Here is a 16,327-nt window from a genome sequence, read left to right as displayed (position 1 = left end):
TTTAAGCACACAACTAATTTCCAGTATTTCAGTTGTTAATAATATAGACAAAACATAATGCAGTCTTATTAGAAATGTAAAACTTGCATGGAACTTTGACTCAGAACTCACCAAAGTACATTGAATTAGATCATCTTTTCCAAAGCTTTTCCTTCACATTCTTTTGAAAGGACATGCACTCTTACATAGACACAGAAACTATAGACAGATATAGATATCTATATATATTTCACACTAGGATTTCAGCTGTTCCTCTCTGTTCTTTAATAGGGAGCTTTAATATGAATGTACCGGTCAGAGATTTTCTGGTTCACACTGACAGTTACAGACCTAGAGACAACAGAAAATAATAGTACTGTTGAGTAGCAGGGACATGGGATAAGGAGAGATTCATCAAACTCTGACTGAAATGCCCTTTATACGCAAATTAAACAGGTATAATTCTTTTGTCCACAGGCCCAGAAGGAAATAACAAACAGATCAGCAGGCGATTCCCTTATGCAGATGATCTGAGGGATTTAATGCAGTTGGCTTGCCTTCTACATAACTTCTTATTGTGCTACACTACTCGTGGATGTCCTTCCTGAACACAGCAATGTGTATCTATGGATCTATCTTTCCCCTTCAATAATGTAAATGAGATGGATGGTATGATCTTAAGGTTTTCTGCCAAAATCAGAGATACTTGCTATGATGACAGGATAAAAACAGGAGTAGAAAAGAAGAGTGCCACTGACTGAGAACCTTCTTTCATTTTCATCTGGAGGCCGGAGGACATTATGTCCATTTCCAACATCACAGTCTTCATGCCTTCTGTGTTGACACTGATAGGGATCCCAGGCCTAGAGACTGTGCAGTGCTGGATTGGGATTCCATTCTGTGTCATGTATCTCATTGCTATCATTGGAAATTTCTTGCTTCTGATCATCATCAGGTCAGAGCGCAGCCTCCATGAGCCCATGTACATTTTTCTAGGCATGCTGGGAGTCACAGATATTGTACTTGGCACGAGCATTGTGCCCAAGATGCTTGGAATCTTCTGGTTTCATGTGCCAGAGATTTATTTTGATTCTTGCTTGCTTCAAATGGGGCTCATCCACACATTTCAGGGCATAGAGTCAGGCATCCTGTTGGCCATGGCTCTGGACCGTTATGTGGCCATCTGTTATCCACTAAGACATTCTGCCATCTTCACCCATCGCCTAGTCACCCAAATAGGGGCTTTGGTAACACTCAGGGCTGCCCTTCTCGTAGCCCCATCTTTAGTACTGATAAAATGTCGGTTTCAGTTTTACCATACAACCATCATCTCCCACTGCTACTGTGAGCATATGGCCATTGTGAAACTGGCTGCAGAAAATGTGCGGGCCAACAAAATCTATGGTTTGTTTGTGGCATTTATAGTTGCAGGGTTCGACCTCACATTCATCACTTTGTCTTATGCACAGATCTTTTTCACAGTTTTTCGTTTGCCCCAGAAGGAGGCTCGGTTGAAAGCATTCAATACGTGCATCGCTCACATGTGTGTCTTCCTCCAGTTCTACCTCCTTGCCTTCTTCTCCTTCTTCACACATAGGTTTGGTGCTCATGTTCCCCCTTATATCCACATCCTCTTTTCTAGCCTCTACTTGCTGGTCCCCCCTTTTCTCAATCCACTTGTCTATGGTGCCAAGACCAAGCAGATCCGCATTCATGTGGTAAAGATGTTCTCTTCATAAAATGCACTGTGATTAACATCCTCAGCCTTCCCCATTATGCAAAAGTAACAATCTCTTAAAATTAAATATAATAGTTAAAAGGCCACATTATCTGCAATGCTTCAGTCTCACATATTTATTTTGTTAAATTTGTCGGCATTTTATGGTTTTCACCTTATCATACCCCATGACAAATATCAGTCAGTGTGCTTTTGGATGCTACTGGGTCATGAGAACAAGGAACATAAGAACAAATTAGTGAACATACATTGTTTTCATCATTTCATTCATTCATTCATTCATTCATTCATTCATAAAGCTTACTTATTCCTTTTGAGAGAAAGAGAGAGAGTGGAAGAGGGTCACAGAGACAGAGGGAGAGAGAGAGTCCCAAGTAGGCTCTTTGCTGTCAGTGAAGAGCCCAATGTGGGGCTCAAACCCACAAACCATTGGATTGTTACCTGAGCAGAAACCAAGAGTAGGGGGCTCAACTGACTGAGCCCCTCAGGCACCCTCCTGTTTTATTTTTTAGTCCCTGGTTGAGCCTCCTCCTTTAAGAATTATTTTCCAGAGATTCACATATATGCATCAGTCACTGAATTTAAATGCATCCAAAGCCATTTGTCTATAGTGTCCAGGTACTCAGTGAAAACAAGTTGTTGATCTGTCTTGAAACTTCTTCGTCAACTAAAAAATGTTCTTTGAGAAACTGTGTTGAAACCATGCTGTGTCAAAACAAACAAACAAACATATAAATAATAAAAACCAAACACTTATGGATGCAATGAGATAATAATACAAAAATTTCAGTACATCTCCAGAGTCATTCAGGAATTTACAGGTAAAAAAATCATGAGAAGTGAAGTGTTCCATTTTACACATCAAGACATTTCTTTCTTTCTTATTTAATTAAATGTTATTTATTTATTTTTAGAGAGAGAAAGCGAGGTGGAGAGAGGGAGAGAGAGTATCTTAAGTTGGTTCCACACTGACAGTACTAAAGTAGGGTTCGTTTCCAAGAACCCATGAGATCGCAACCTGAGCTGACAAGGGTCAGACTCAACCAACTGAGCCACTGAGGAACCCCCACATCAGTACAGCTCTGTTGCTTATTTATTGATTCAGCAATTTAAAATCAAACTACAGGGGCTCTTTTGTGGCTCAATCGGTTAATCTTCTGACCCTTCATTTCAGCTCAGGTCATGATCTCACAGTTCATGACTTTGAACCCTGCATCAGGTTCTGTGCTGACAGCACAGAGCCTTCTTGGATTCTCTCTCCCTTTCTCTCACTCTCAAAATAAATACATAGACAAGTAAAAAACAAATCTTAGAGTAAAATAAAATCAGAAAATTGTAATTATTACACTAGACAATATAGACAGACTGGGAATTTGACACATTGCTTAACATATCCTTATATTTCTGGAAGAGAAACAGAAAGAAAGAGAAGGGCAAGTGAGAGAGAAGTTGTGGTGGTTTTCAGGGACACTGTTCATTAGCAGAGAGAATGAAATACCGAAGTCCAACAGAAAGTAGTAAGCAGGAGAGTGAAAATTGTGCTTCTCGGTATTTAGTTAGGAAATCTGATTCTTAAGGAATCATGAATGATTGACCAAGTAGGGACACACCACGTCAGGTAGATGAAAATGAGACTTATAGTACAAACGATGGGCGTGTGAATGCACAGGGTTTGTTTGTTTTAATGTAAGATACAGTTTGCAGAGACAAAGGCAATGTGAATATCAAGAATGGCCCCACAGGGCAAAATAGGTGAAAGGCGAGCAGGAGATACAGCTTCCAGTTATGGAATGAACAAGTTAGGCAGATAAAAGGTCCAGCATCAGGAGTATAGTCAGGGGTACAGTAATAGGCTCGTATGGTGACAGATGGTAGATAAACTTGTGAGCACAGCATTAGGTATAGACGTGCTAAATCACCATGTTGTACACCCGTAACTAATGTCACATTTTGTGTCAGTTATACTTGAAAAGAACAAAAAAGGAATAGCCATAGACACTCTGCAAAGATGTTGAACTTTATTATGAAAGCTATGTGTTATTATAAATTTTTCTCTGTAAAAAGGACACATGTTTTTTTTGTGTGCTTGTGACAGCATACTTCTCAGTGAATATAAGACAACACACTTTTTAATCAGTAAAGGCTACTAAATTAGTGAAGAGATGGAGTTTTTATCTGAGATTAAAGACTTGAGCACTTAAGGATAGCAGACTATTCCTGAAAATTTCAGCTCATAGATCATTTAATGAATGGTCACGGAAAATATGCACATGTGTGCAAATGCCCATAATTTGATTTATGACATTAAAATCAATGCATCTATAAAATATACTAGATTGCATGTCACATAAATGAGGAGAACTCTGGCTTGTTTCATGGAATCAGCCTCATCACATATCAATGACTGCTGAGGATGGTTACTCATAAATCTAAAGGCCATCTTGGGGAATGTTTTGAAAATATTTTCAATATCAATATCTATTGCCTATGATTAGAACAGGTTGCCAGTAGGAATTGTTGTTCTTAGGTAACAATTTATTTAGGAACAAAGCTGAAATAACATCGGAAGTAATTTCCTCGTGCTTTAGCCAGGGTTCAACAACCTTTATGGAAAGGGACAAATACATATCTCAGGTTTTGTGGACAAAGAGACAGTTGAAGATTATTAAGTAGGTATTTAGGTAGCAAGATAGAAAATATATTTCCACAAAAATTTTGATGACATTCAAAATCTAATATTATCAATAGTCATAATTCTATAGTTTCCCTTTTGCTAAGTTCTACTAAGTAGAAGAGTGGAATTCATTTTTTTCTGGGGGATAATATTCTGCTGAACCTTACATTTCCCTATCACCACACTGACTGAAAGAATTCTGTAAAAACTGTTCTTAGCTACTGAACTATACAAAAACAGGCAGCAGGCAACTTGTGGTGGTCCACTAAAATTCCAAGTTTATCTGGAGAAGTTCGAAATACATCTAACAATGACTAGTCCTGACAGTTATCCTAAAAATAAGGGAATATGAAAATGACAGGAAGATAGAATGTGAAACTGGAACCTAGTTGCACCATCCTCAAGTGTCAGTATTCAATACAAAATCAGGCCTAGAGTCCAGATTAGCCATTATTATGGCCTCCAAATTTTCAAGACCAGCTCCAACCTGACACCTAAAAATGGAAGAGAAAAACAAATGGGTTATTGCAAGGACATAAGGTAACCAGGACTCTCTATCCTCCCACACACTTGGCCAGGACAATTATAGGATACATTCTTTGTTTAAATATGTATTTATTTTTGAGAAAGAGAGTGAGAGAGAGCGAGCAGGGGAGGGGCCAAGAGAAAGGGAGAGAGAGAATCCCAAGCAGGTTCCATGCTGACAGATCAGAGCTCAACATGGGGCTCAGTCTCACGAACTGTGAGATTGTGATCTGAGCCAAAATCAAGAATCAAATGCTTAACCAACTGAGCCACGCAGGTGGCCAGAATACATTCCTGAACATAAAGCTAACTGAAAAAGAAAAATATATATACATTTAAAGAGTAATTTTAATGATTTCTAGAAACTTCAAAATGATGCTACAGAGAGATTGCATCATTTACAACGACTAATAGCACTTTCATGTCTGAATTTTTGAAAACACTGGTTATGACTGAGATTTTTAAGCTTTGACAGGCTGATTGATGGAAGATGCTTGTCTCCATAATTAACATTTATAAGACTGCATCAGTCCTTTGCTTCTTTTTTCCACTTGTATATCCTTACTTTGAAGTACTGTCTTGTTTCGTTTAATCATTTTATGATTTGGGTCCGGTATTTTCTTTGTGTGATTAAAATATGATAAATAAATATCAAATGAATATTTTCAAGGGTTGTATTCCTCAAGACTTCATGAGAGAGCTTCCAAAAGGCCATGGATTTTTCCTAGGAGGAGTGATTGCAGATGAAGAAAGAGGTCTTAATGATGGTGAGTTTCGACCCATGGGGTGCAGGAGTTGACCTTCCTCACTCCTGATGTCGGCTTTCAGGTGAGGGAGCAATAATGCATTGACCCTTGTGGCAAAAACCCAAGTTTGGCTACCTGTCTGGAAAAGCCAATACTCAAGAGAGGAGTGTTGATTGGAAAGGTTTATGAGCTTTATTCAGGAAGCTGGATCCCTGGGGAGAAGGTAGACTCTTGTCCAAAAGCCAAATACAAGGTTTCTGCCTGACCCAGACACTTTTGGGGGGGGGAGGGTTAGGGTATTGAATCAATAAAGGGAGTGCCATGGTCTGTAACATTTCTTGATTATGTGCAGACTCGATGGTGCCAGCCACAGAAGTTATCTCAGTGCTCAGAGGTTGTGCAAGGGGGATCTGGTTCCCGAGTGCCTGGAGGTTGTGCAGGGGGGTCTGGTCTCTGCTTTGTGACATGCAAGAGTGCTCTGTTCTTTCAAGGAAGAATGCATGATATATACAAGTACAAAGAAATATTAATCAATTACACAGGCTAAGAGCATTTGCTAATGTTTAAAGACTACTAGACTTGACAGAGGGGCTGATATGCCTGCACCTTCTGGGGTTTTGCACGTCCTTATCTAAATGTCCAACTTGGAAAGAATAACTTGCAACAATTGGCTCCTTTCCCCCCTTCCTCTTCGTAGTATAAAAGTGCCCATGGGTTGCCATGAAATTCACCCTTTTATAAAGTATACAAGGCACTGTTTTTTTAGTATCTTTAAAAAGTTGTGAGACTGTCTCTATTCTCTAATTCCAGAACATTTTCATAACCCCAATAAGGTTACCCCATTCTATTAACAGGCATTTGCCACTCATCTTTTCCCCGGTTTATGGAAACCGTACATCTACTTTCTTTCACTATGAATTTGACTAGTCTGGACATTTCAAGGAAGTAGATCATACAATCCATGGCTTTTTATGTCTGGCTTCTTGCACTTAGCATGAGTTTTTTTTTTTTTTTTTAATTTTAATTATTTGTTTTTGAGACAGAGAGAGAGAGAGAGAGAGAGAGAGAGAGCGCATGAGCAGGGGAGGGGCAGAGAGAGAGGAAGACAGAGAATCCCAAGCAGGCTCTCACTGTTAGAGTGGAGCCTGATGTACAGCTCGAACTCATGAACTGTGAGATCATGACCTGAGTGAATCAGGAGTTGGACACTTAACCAACTAAGCCACAAAGGCACACCTAGCATAAAGTTTTTTGAGGTTCATCTATGACATAACATGAACAGAACTTTTATTTTATTTTACTGTTTCATCTATGTCAGAACATGAACAGAAATTTTGTTTTATTTACGATTTTATTTTATTTTATTTTATTTTATTTTATTGTTGACACAATACCACAGTTTCAGGTGTACAGCATAGTGATTTGACATCATGCTATGTTCATCACAAATATAAAAACCATCTGTTCCATATACCACTATTACAATATAATTACCTAGAACTTCATTTCTTTTTATGTCTGAATGAAATGTCACCATGTGGATATACTGAAGTCTACTTTTGAAACTGGCAGTCAATACTCTGGCCACAAAAACTTTTCCATGATCCTTCTCCTCTCTGTGTCGTAAGCACCCCCATTTTAATTCAGACAGTTTCACAAATAGTACAGGCATGGCCAGGCCCTTCTGTTTTGTATTTCTCATAATTCATTTAAACTTATACTTTCACAACTGATGAATTTTATCACACATTGCAGTGAATGGTATTCAACTCCATTTGTAACACTGTTGTATTTAAAAATTACACTTTTGTTTTTTGGGTTTCTCTAGAACACATGCAGAATAAAGAGCCATTTCTCAAAACTTGCATTCTATATTCCCTATTATATTTCTCAGAGGTAATTTTCTCTGTTAAATAAAATTCTTAGGGATTCTAAGGGACTACATCTGTCACCAAATAAGGAGCCACATGGTTTCTCAAACATCTTGTCACCCTTTAGCTCTAAAGGGTTTTAATTAAACAGTATCCAAGAGTAATTTTGTCTCTATCATTCAATAGCATTACGGTCTGTGAAGTTCAAATATATTTTGCATTTCCCAAAAGTATCTTGTGAGTCATTCCATATGTTCATAATATTATTCTCTATACAAAGAGTAGTGTACAAATTTCAGAACCTACCGATCTCACCTCAGCCTATTTAATATTCTCTCCAAAAGTATTTTATTTTAATTGAGCTCATGTGTTGTTATCCTGCTGGGTGATTGATACTCTGATGTACTTTGCTCCTTTTTTTTCTGGTGTGACTGTTCTGGGGATGGCTGATTACAGCTGGGCAACGTGATATCACTGGGGGCAGAACTGGAGGAGACGAACACTACATGCTCTCCTAAGCCACCGTGAGCTCACCTGGCACACAACACAGCCAATCCTACACCACTGATTTTTTTTCTACGATGAATGTAATTTTATGGCAGTTTAATGACAAGAGGGGAGTCAGAGTCTTTCCAATGCAACAAGAACCGTTCTACTGAATAGGCCCAGACCCAATATCACAGGACCAACACAGTGTGACTCCAAGTAAGGCCATCAGGTCTCTCAGGCAGATGCGTGTAATGCCGTCTTGTTAGACTTTTTCTTGTATCACACAAAGAACGGGAGTCTTTTCCTTTCTTCTTCATGATACCAAAGATTAAAATCTCTTTTGAGGTTCAAACCCTTTTTTCAGCTAAGTAAATACCAGGCGTGAATGATCGTTCACAGCTGGGAAGCTGATACAGATATTGTGACTGGCACTAAAATTTTTGAAAATGCACGTTATCGTGTAAAAATGCACATGTATCATATGACTGGGACATATGAACATGAGTGGGACAATTTCTGTATTACATAGATATATTGCATTTCTTCCCCTGTCAGCATGTCTATACTGATCAGCCTGAATACCTTCAGATGTTTTTATTCCCCTTCTCTGGCTCACTATTTGGTAAATAAGTGTCATTGATTGTTTGTGTTGTCTTGGGGCACTGTTTTCTGTTATAAGTTTTAAAAGGAAGTCGTTTTGGCTCCCAGTCCCCAAGGACACCACAATTTGTGAGTTTTTATTACATGCAGATCTGCTATTAGACAAGTTCTTCCAGGTTTTGAACCATATTGCCCCTCCTTTTCACATTTGTCCCAGGTTAATTTAAAGCTCACCAGCCACTGGTGAAAAAGAATTCCCCAGGTGGCTCTTACAGTACAAAAGAGCAATCCTCATGATCTGAAACACCAAAAGATTTTCACTCTGTGGCTTCTACATATATTATCACAAATGATTCCTGGTAAGTCTTGGGGCTTATGTGTGGGCTTAAGTGTGGGAAAATGGAGCATTGGTTTCAAAGAGAACACGTAATACTATGATCCAATAAGATGCTACGGTGATTAAAAAACAATAGACCCTTACAGTAGTTGACTGTTTAAACATGAAGAAGATTTTGTCTCATGCTTCTATTTAGAATATTTTTGTGTCAGTTATATTATCACACAGTGGATGACAAATTTTAAAGTGAGCCTGACAGATAGGAGGACAGTAGAGAAGGATCTGTATAAAAATCTAATTGGTTAAAAGGTAAGAAAATTATACATATTTGGTCTGGAAAAGATTCAGTAGAAATTATGCCCTTAAGGAATTCAGGGGAAACCTCATCTGGTTAAATGTTGATCAAACATCTGAAGTTATTCATGGGAAAGAGAGTCACTTATATGAAAGAAATCACTGCATTTAGACAGAATAATATATTGTATGTTTCTTCCTGAAAATTTTAAGTGAATCACATCACTTAATCCTCACAGTCACTCTACAGAGTGTTTCATCCATTCACTTTCTCTCAGCAAGAAAGAATTGAGACAATTATAAGTTTTACAACTGCCTGAAGAACATGCAAAGCTAAACAGTGTCCTAAGGATTTAAACTGTCTGACTGACTTTAGATCCATGCCGTAACCACCGTGTTCCATGGCTGATGTATATCTTTAGAAGGTGGGTTGAGGACTTTTATGAGAACTGAAGAGGGAAGCAGTCTGGGAATCAGTAGAAAGAAGCCAAATCTGACATTTGCAGCTGTCTTGCGATGGACAAGCTATCTCCAAAACAAAGAGAGTCTATCCCTGGGGGCTTGAGGCAAAGAACAAAGGGTGGATGTCAGTGACTTTGCAGGGGGAAAGCTTTCCTGAGACTGTAGGGTGTGTGGTTTAGACCTAAATCCTTTGATTCTTTTAGGTTCCGCGAGTCAGCCCGAGTGAGAATTGGAGTTGTCAGTAACATTAATGGTTGACGATTCATGCTGTAAATGAGACCCGTGATTGTTTTCCTGGCCCATGAATTTCAAGGACTTATGATATGTCTCCTCCATCTTCTAAACTTGCACATATGTGTGCACACACAGCTGTTTCCAGCTTGTCCTTGTCACCCCGTGCTGTTACTCTCAACCCAAGAACATCTTAGCCTGTCCTCCCACCATTCGCCTCCATCAAGTCAGCGAGCAGCACAGATATTGTTCCCTTGTGACTCCTCCGATGTGGCCAGGCCACTTCATCATGTCCCATCCGGACTATCACACGTGTCCTTCTAACTTCGTCTCCCTATGCCAGCTCTCATCCTTTTAAGACATTCATCCATCTGCCGGCAGAGCAGAGTTTTAAAGGCAAAAGATCTGTTATTCTACCTAAGGCTTAAATTATTTCGTTTAAACCTGTAACTTTACATTGGTTATTATTCCCTTTTCCTTAGCCTTAACAACCATCATCTCTGCTTATTAAAAAATTCATATGTGAAAATCACTTACTGAATTGCAATCCCACTGTACGTTTCATGCTACTTTCATTTTGTCCAAAGTATTTCCTCTTGAAATGCCCTTCCATCTCTTTCAAAAATTATTTTTTAATGTTTATTTATTTTTGAGAGACAGAGAGAGTGCATGAGCAGGGGAGGAACAGAGAGAGAGGTAGAGAGTCACAAATTCGAAGCAGGCGCCAGGCTCTGAGCTGTCAGCACAGAGCCAAACACCGGGCTCGAACTCACAAACTGTGAGATCATGACCTGAGTGGAAGTCGGATGCTTAACCGACAGAGCCACCCAGAGACCCCGAATGCCTTTCCATCTCTTTTATCTGGCTAATACCAGTGGAGGAATGATTCTTCTTGATATTCAGATTTATTCTGCCCATTTTGATTAAGCCTACAAAACATTGTTATTTAATTAAAGACTATTTTTCTCCAAAGTAAAACTCTAGAACAATGGCTAGCAACCACATGTGATGTGTCCATCTTCCCACATGCAGGTTATTTGGCAATGCAGAGGACAGTGTTGATTTTCATGAGAAGAGAGAACAACTAGCACCTACTGGGTTGGGGTCGCAGTTGCTGCTAAGCATCCTACAATATAGAGAATTGCCCAGGTATCTAGTTTTGTGAAAAGAGAAAATTTGAAAGGAGTAGTTAAAGTGAAACAAAAAGATGGATAAAATGTTATTGCACATCTATGCCACATCTTCGGTATCCATTCGTAGGTTGATGGGGACTAAAGTTGTTTCCATATATTGGCTATTGTGAATAATGCTGCGATAAACATGGGATCAGGTATTTCTCTTTGATATTTTGTTTTCCTCTCCTTTGAATATATATCCACAGGTGGAATTGCTGGATTATATGTAGACCTTTTTAAAATTTTTGATGTACTTCCATATTGCTTTACATTCCTACCAACTATTTACAATGTCTCCCTTTTCTCCACATCCTCTGCAACATTTGTTACCTCCTGTCTTATTCATGACAGCCATTCTAACAGGAGTGAGGTGATATCTCAGTGGTTTCTAGTTGGGTTTCTCTAATGATTAGTTTACTTAACAGTGAGAGAAGCAAATCTTGCCATTTGTGACTAGAGTAATGGACTTTGAGTACATTGTGCCATGTGAGATCTTCTAGAGAGAGACCCATACTGTATGATATCACTTATAAGTGGAATCTTGAAAAAACTCAACTCATAAAAACGGATACAATTGTGAGTACAAGGGGCTGCGAATTAGCAAAATGGAGGAGATATTTCTTAGTAGATAAATACCTTCTGAAGATCTCATGCACAAGGTAGTGATCCTAAACAAACATATTGTATTCAAAACATCAAACTTGTTAAGAGATGGTCCTTAATATTCCCAAAAAGAAAATATAATCATGTGACATAAGAGAGCGTTAGCTACCACTACAAGATATTACAATATGTGAGTGTATGAAGTCAACATGTTGTGTACCTTAAGCTTAGAAAACATTAAATATCAACTATATTTGAATAGTAAAGGAGAATGGATACTCTGGTATTAACTTTATCTAACTAAATATACTTTGCTAAAACAAATGTAATTTCTTCTCATTTTTAATTCATGTCGTCTTGACAGGGTATAGAAGATGAAACAGCAAAACCACTACTTGATTCTGCTGACCAAATCATCATGCTCCTCCTCAATGGCTCAGTCTTTATGCCCTCTGTACTAACACTCATTGGGATTCCTGGACTACAGTCAGTGCAGTGTTGGATTGGGATCCCATTCTGTGTCATGTATGTCATCGCTGTGATTGGGAATTCCCTAATCTTGGGTATCATCAGATATGAACGCAGCCTCCATAAGCCCATGTACATATTTTTGGCCATGCTGGGGGCCACAGACATTGCACTTAGCACCTGTATTCTTCCCAAAATGTTAGGCATCTTCTGGTTTCATTTGCCAGAGATTTCCTTTGCAGCCTGCCTGCTACAAATGTGGCTTATCCATTCGTTCCAGGCAATCGAATCAGGCATCCTACTGGCAATGGCCCTAGATCGCTATGTGGCCATCTGTGACCCCTTGAGACACACCACCATCTTCTCCCAGCAACTCTTGACTCACATTGGAATTGGGGTGACACTCCGGGCTGCCATTCTTATAGGACCATCCATTATGCTCATCAAATGTCGTCTGAAACTCTACCGAACTACGGTCATCTCTCACTCTTACTGTGAGCACATGGCTGTTGTGAAGCTAGCTATTGAAGATGTCCGGATCAACAAGATATATGGTCTATTTGTTGCCTTCAGTATCTTAGGTTTTGACATAATCTTCATCACCTTGTCTTATGTTCAAATCTTTCTCACTGTGTTTCAATTGCCCCAGAAGGAGGCACGATTCAAGGCCTTTAATACCTGCATTGCCCACATCTGTGTCTTCCTCCAGTTCTACCTCCTTGCTTTCTTCTCTTTCTTCACACATCGCTTTGGTTCTCACATACCACCATATGTTCATATCCTCCTATCAAACCTTTACCTGTTAGTCCCACCTTTTCTCAACCCCATTGTCTATGGTGTGAAGACCAAACAAATTCGTGACCATGTCCTGAAAATATTTTTCTCCAAAAAACGTCTGGATCATTAGTTGCTCTTTCTACAGATATTTTAGTTTGATTCAAAGTAGCAATATCAGTATAGTAAACATTTATATCTTCTAGAAATATCTATGTTCAAAAAGTATTTAAATGCTCCAAAATATGAGGTGTTCGGCAACCATATTATACTTAATAAAAATGATTTGCAATTAATGTTAGAACCAACTTATCTTATGATGAGATTTCAAATTTTTTCTCTTATTCCTGTGGGTTTTTTTTCCTGTTGTTTACTCCTAGAGCTTCCCTTCTGGCAACACTTAGACCTACATAAAAACAAATTGCAGAAAATAGTACAATTCCAGGTAACTTCCAAGACCGTGTCTCATATCAATATTCTAAAACTGGTAACCCAACCCATAACTATAGTTCTAGATATATATCATTTTGTAATATTTTTTTTGCATCCATATCTTGACAAATTTGGAATCACCCCCTATGTTTGTCTACACTCTCTGCAATACTGGTAAATAAAGAAATAATGTAAAAGAGTGATAATAATATGAGCAACTCCAAAACTATATGGACATAGAATACAAACAGTGATGAATTTGTATAGGAAAAAAATACACTAAAACAATTTATAGAAAAGTTAAGCACATTCACCACTGTGTTTTTGTTTGTTTTTAAAAACAGTTTATTGAAGTATAATCCACATATAATAAACTTTCACATACATAAAGTATAAAACTTGGTAAATTTTGGCATATACACATGTATGAATCCATCACTACAATTAAGAAAATGAACTTAACCATCATTCCCAAAATTTTCCTTATGCTCCCCTGTGACCAATCCCTCCTGACGCTCCTCACACCCCTGGCAGACCCCTAGGAACCACTCCTGTATTTTTTGTCACTATGGAGTAGTTTGTATTCCCAAGAAGTTTAAAAAGTTGACTCATACAGTGCATAACCCTTTTTGGTCTGTCTTCTTTAACTCACTAATACCCTATTTTCAGACATGAAACTGTGATCAATACCTACATAGAATCAATTCTTCTAGAGGCACACATCTTAACAATTTTACCCAATTAGAGTTTCACCCAAATTGAAAAATTATTCAATGACTGCATGTAGTAATTGCCTACTGCAAGTATCTTGAGTAGAAGATCTGTATCTTCTTTATTCCTGTATCAACAATAGATAGGGCAATCAATGCCTGAGACTTCTTAGAACCTCGGTAAATTGAATAATGAACAATTTAAACATTTTCCGGATGTGGATCAATGGTTCAAAAGGACCCAATCTAGAGGCTTAATGTAATATGCCAAATCATTGTACAGAATATCTGCACGGAAGTGAGTTTATTCTGATATTAATAAGATAAACTAATAAGATAAACTTGAATGGATCATTATGTAATGCTGAAATAAAGTATGAGCCAAACACAAAACTGGCATATGAGAAACTGATTCCCAAAACAGTGACTTCATATCTTTACCCTTTGGTGCTCCTGTGTCTACACACTTTCAACCTCTTTCAGGATGCTTTGTCAACACGTATCTGGTTTAATTTTCTTCATTCCACCTTCAAGACAGAACCAGTAAGATGATTATTAAAAAGAAATGAGTTGGGGGGTGGGTGCTTAGGTGACTCCGTTGGTTAATCATTCAACTCTCAATTTCAGCTCAGGTCATGATCTTAGGATCATGAGATTGAGCCCACATCAGACTCCATGCCAGCATGGAGCCTGCTTAAGATTCCATCTCTCCCTCTCCCTCTGTGCTTCCCCCTGCTTGTACGCTCTCTCTCTCTCTCTCAAAAAAACAAACAAACAAAAAAAAACAGACAAGAAAAGAAAAGAAAACAAAAGAAATGAGTAGACAGAGAGAACTTCTCAATCTCTAATTACAGACTTATAAAGTCAAATGAAGAAATAACTCAAAAAACATACAATTACAAAAACTGAATGGGACATTAGCGTTCAACAGGCAAAGGTAGAGGATATTCTTGGAAATTCATGTTGAATCAAATAAGTAAGTGTGAGTCATAATATTCTTAACGTTTAATAAAATTTATGTAAACATGAAATATATAAAACAAGAAATGGCAAATATCATGACAGAAGGAAAAAAACACACTTGTTCACATCAGACATGCAAAAAGAGATGCTTAATGCCATAATAAACACTTAAGTAACTCATTTTAATTCTGTATTAGAGCATTAGGTATTTCAGGAAATTGCATCCTATTATGGCATTATTGTGGAATTATTGTGGAATAATTGATGAGGACGTTATCCCTCAAAGAGGATAAAATGACAAATATATGATTTTTTGAGAGATTATATACAAAAAGGATAAAGAATGAGGATAACTATGTGATATTTCTGAAAAAGAAATAAAAACTAATAGAATACTATGATAATATCGTTATGATTAGGACTTTGTGTACAATGCTGAATAAAGCTATTGACAGTGGGCACCCTGGCATGTGTCTCAATCTAACGGAGAAATTTTAGTTTAACGGTCTTCAATACAGTATGAACTATAGGTATTTCATGGATACATTTAATTAGTTTAATGAGTTCTCTATTATTCCTATTTTGAGGAGGGTTTTATTTTGCATGCATATTCACTATTTTAATGTGCTTTCTCTGCAGCTATTGAAATGATATCATGACTTCTTTATTTTGTTTACATGGGGAGTTATATTGATTTTCCTTTTTGTTGTTTATCTAATATTTAATTGACACATATAATTATAACAACAAACATAACATGTGCATATTTTGATTTAGAGGAAAACAGCTGACTGCCGACCAGCTCAAAATTCAGCTGGGGAGGGAAGGAGAGAAAGGCTGAGGGGAGACCAGCTCAGCTCCCTGGAGCATCAGGTGGTGTGTGCCTGGCAGGGCAAGGGTGGTGCCAAGTCCCATAGTTCACACCCGAAGTCACTTAAGAGCTGTGATTTTAATCCCAATCTCTGGTAGTTTGAAACACAAGTGCAGTGTTTGTTTGACCAAAAGAAGATACTTCAACATTGCCCTCTCCTGGCTGCACTAAATAGATCCGTCTCCTGGGACTTGACTAAGAAGTTAGTCTTGAGAAATGGCAGCTGTTCTCTTCCTCCTTTACCATAGGGAATAAAAAATATCTTAGTATTTGCAAGAAGCTTATGAAGTTTGGTCATCAGGGAAAATTATGGTAGAAAACACAAATATTCCACTGCTGGGACCAGCAAAGAGCAACTTCTCTTGCTCCAGTCACTTCCCACTGC

The 16,327-nt window shown here is 38.1% G+C and overlaps 2 protein-coding genes across 2 annotated transcripts; both read left to right on the top strand.

The window, feature by feature from the left end:
- Positions 1–779: 779 nt before the first annotated feature.
- On the top strand, positions 780–1,718 carry LOC115525920 (olfactory receptor 52A1). The gene has a single exon (XM_030333331.1). The coding sequence runs from the start codon at positions 780–782 to the stop codon at positions 1,716–1,718; it is 939 nt and encodes a 312-aa protein (XP_030189191.1).
- Positions 1,719–12,142: 10,424 nt separating this feature from the next.
- Positions 12,143–13,099, top strand: LOC115526282 (olfactory receptor 52A5-like). The gene has a single exon (XM_030333734.1). The coding sequence runs from the start codon at positions 12,143–12,145 to the stop codon at positions 13,097–13,099; it is 957 nt and encodes a 318-aa protein (XP_030189594.1).
- Positions 13,100–16,327: the final 3,228 nt, after the last annotated feature.

Source organism: Lynx canadensis, chromosome D1 (assembly GCF_007474595.2).
Source record: "Lynx canadensis isolate LIC74 chromosome D1, mLynCan4.pri.v2, whole genome shotgun sequence".
Lineage (NCBI taxonomy): Eukaryota > Metazoa > Chordata > Mammalia > Carnivora > Felidae > Lynx > Lynx canadensis.
The sequence above is the reverse complement of the archived record's forward strand: the minus strand, read 5'-3'. Positions and strand labels throughout refer to the sequence as shown.

Excerpts from the sequence above, each read along its gene's own strand:
- LOC115525920 (XM_030333331.1), top strand. The coding sequence starts at position 780 with ATGTCCATTTCCAACATCACAGTCTTCATGCCTTCTGTGTTGACACTG.
- LOC115526282 (XM_030333734.1), top strand. The coding sequence starts at position 12,143 with ATGCTCCTCCTCAATGGCTCAGTCTTTATGCCCTCTGTACTAACACTC.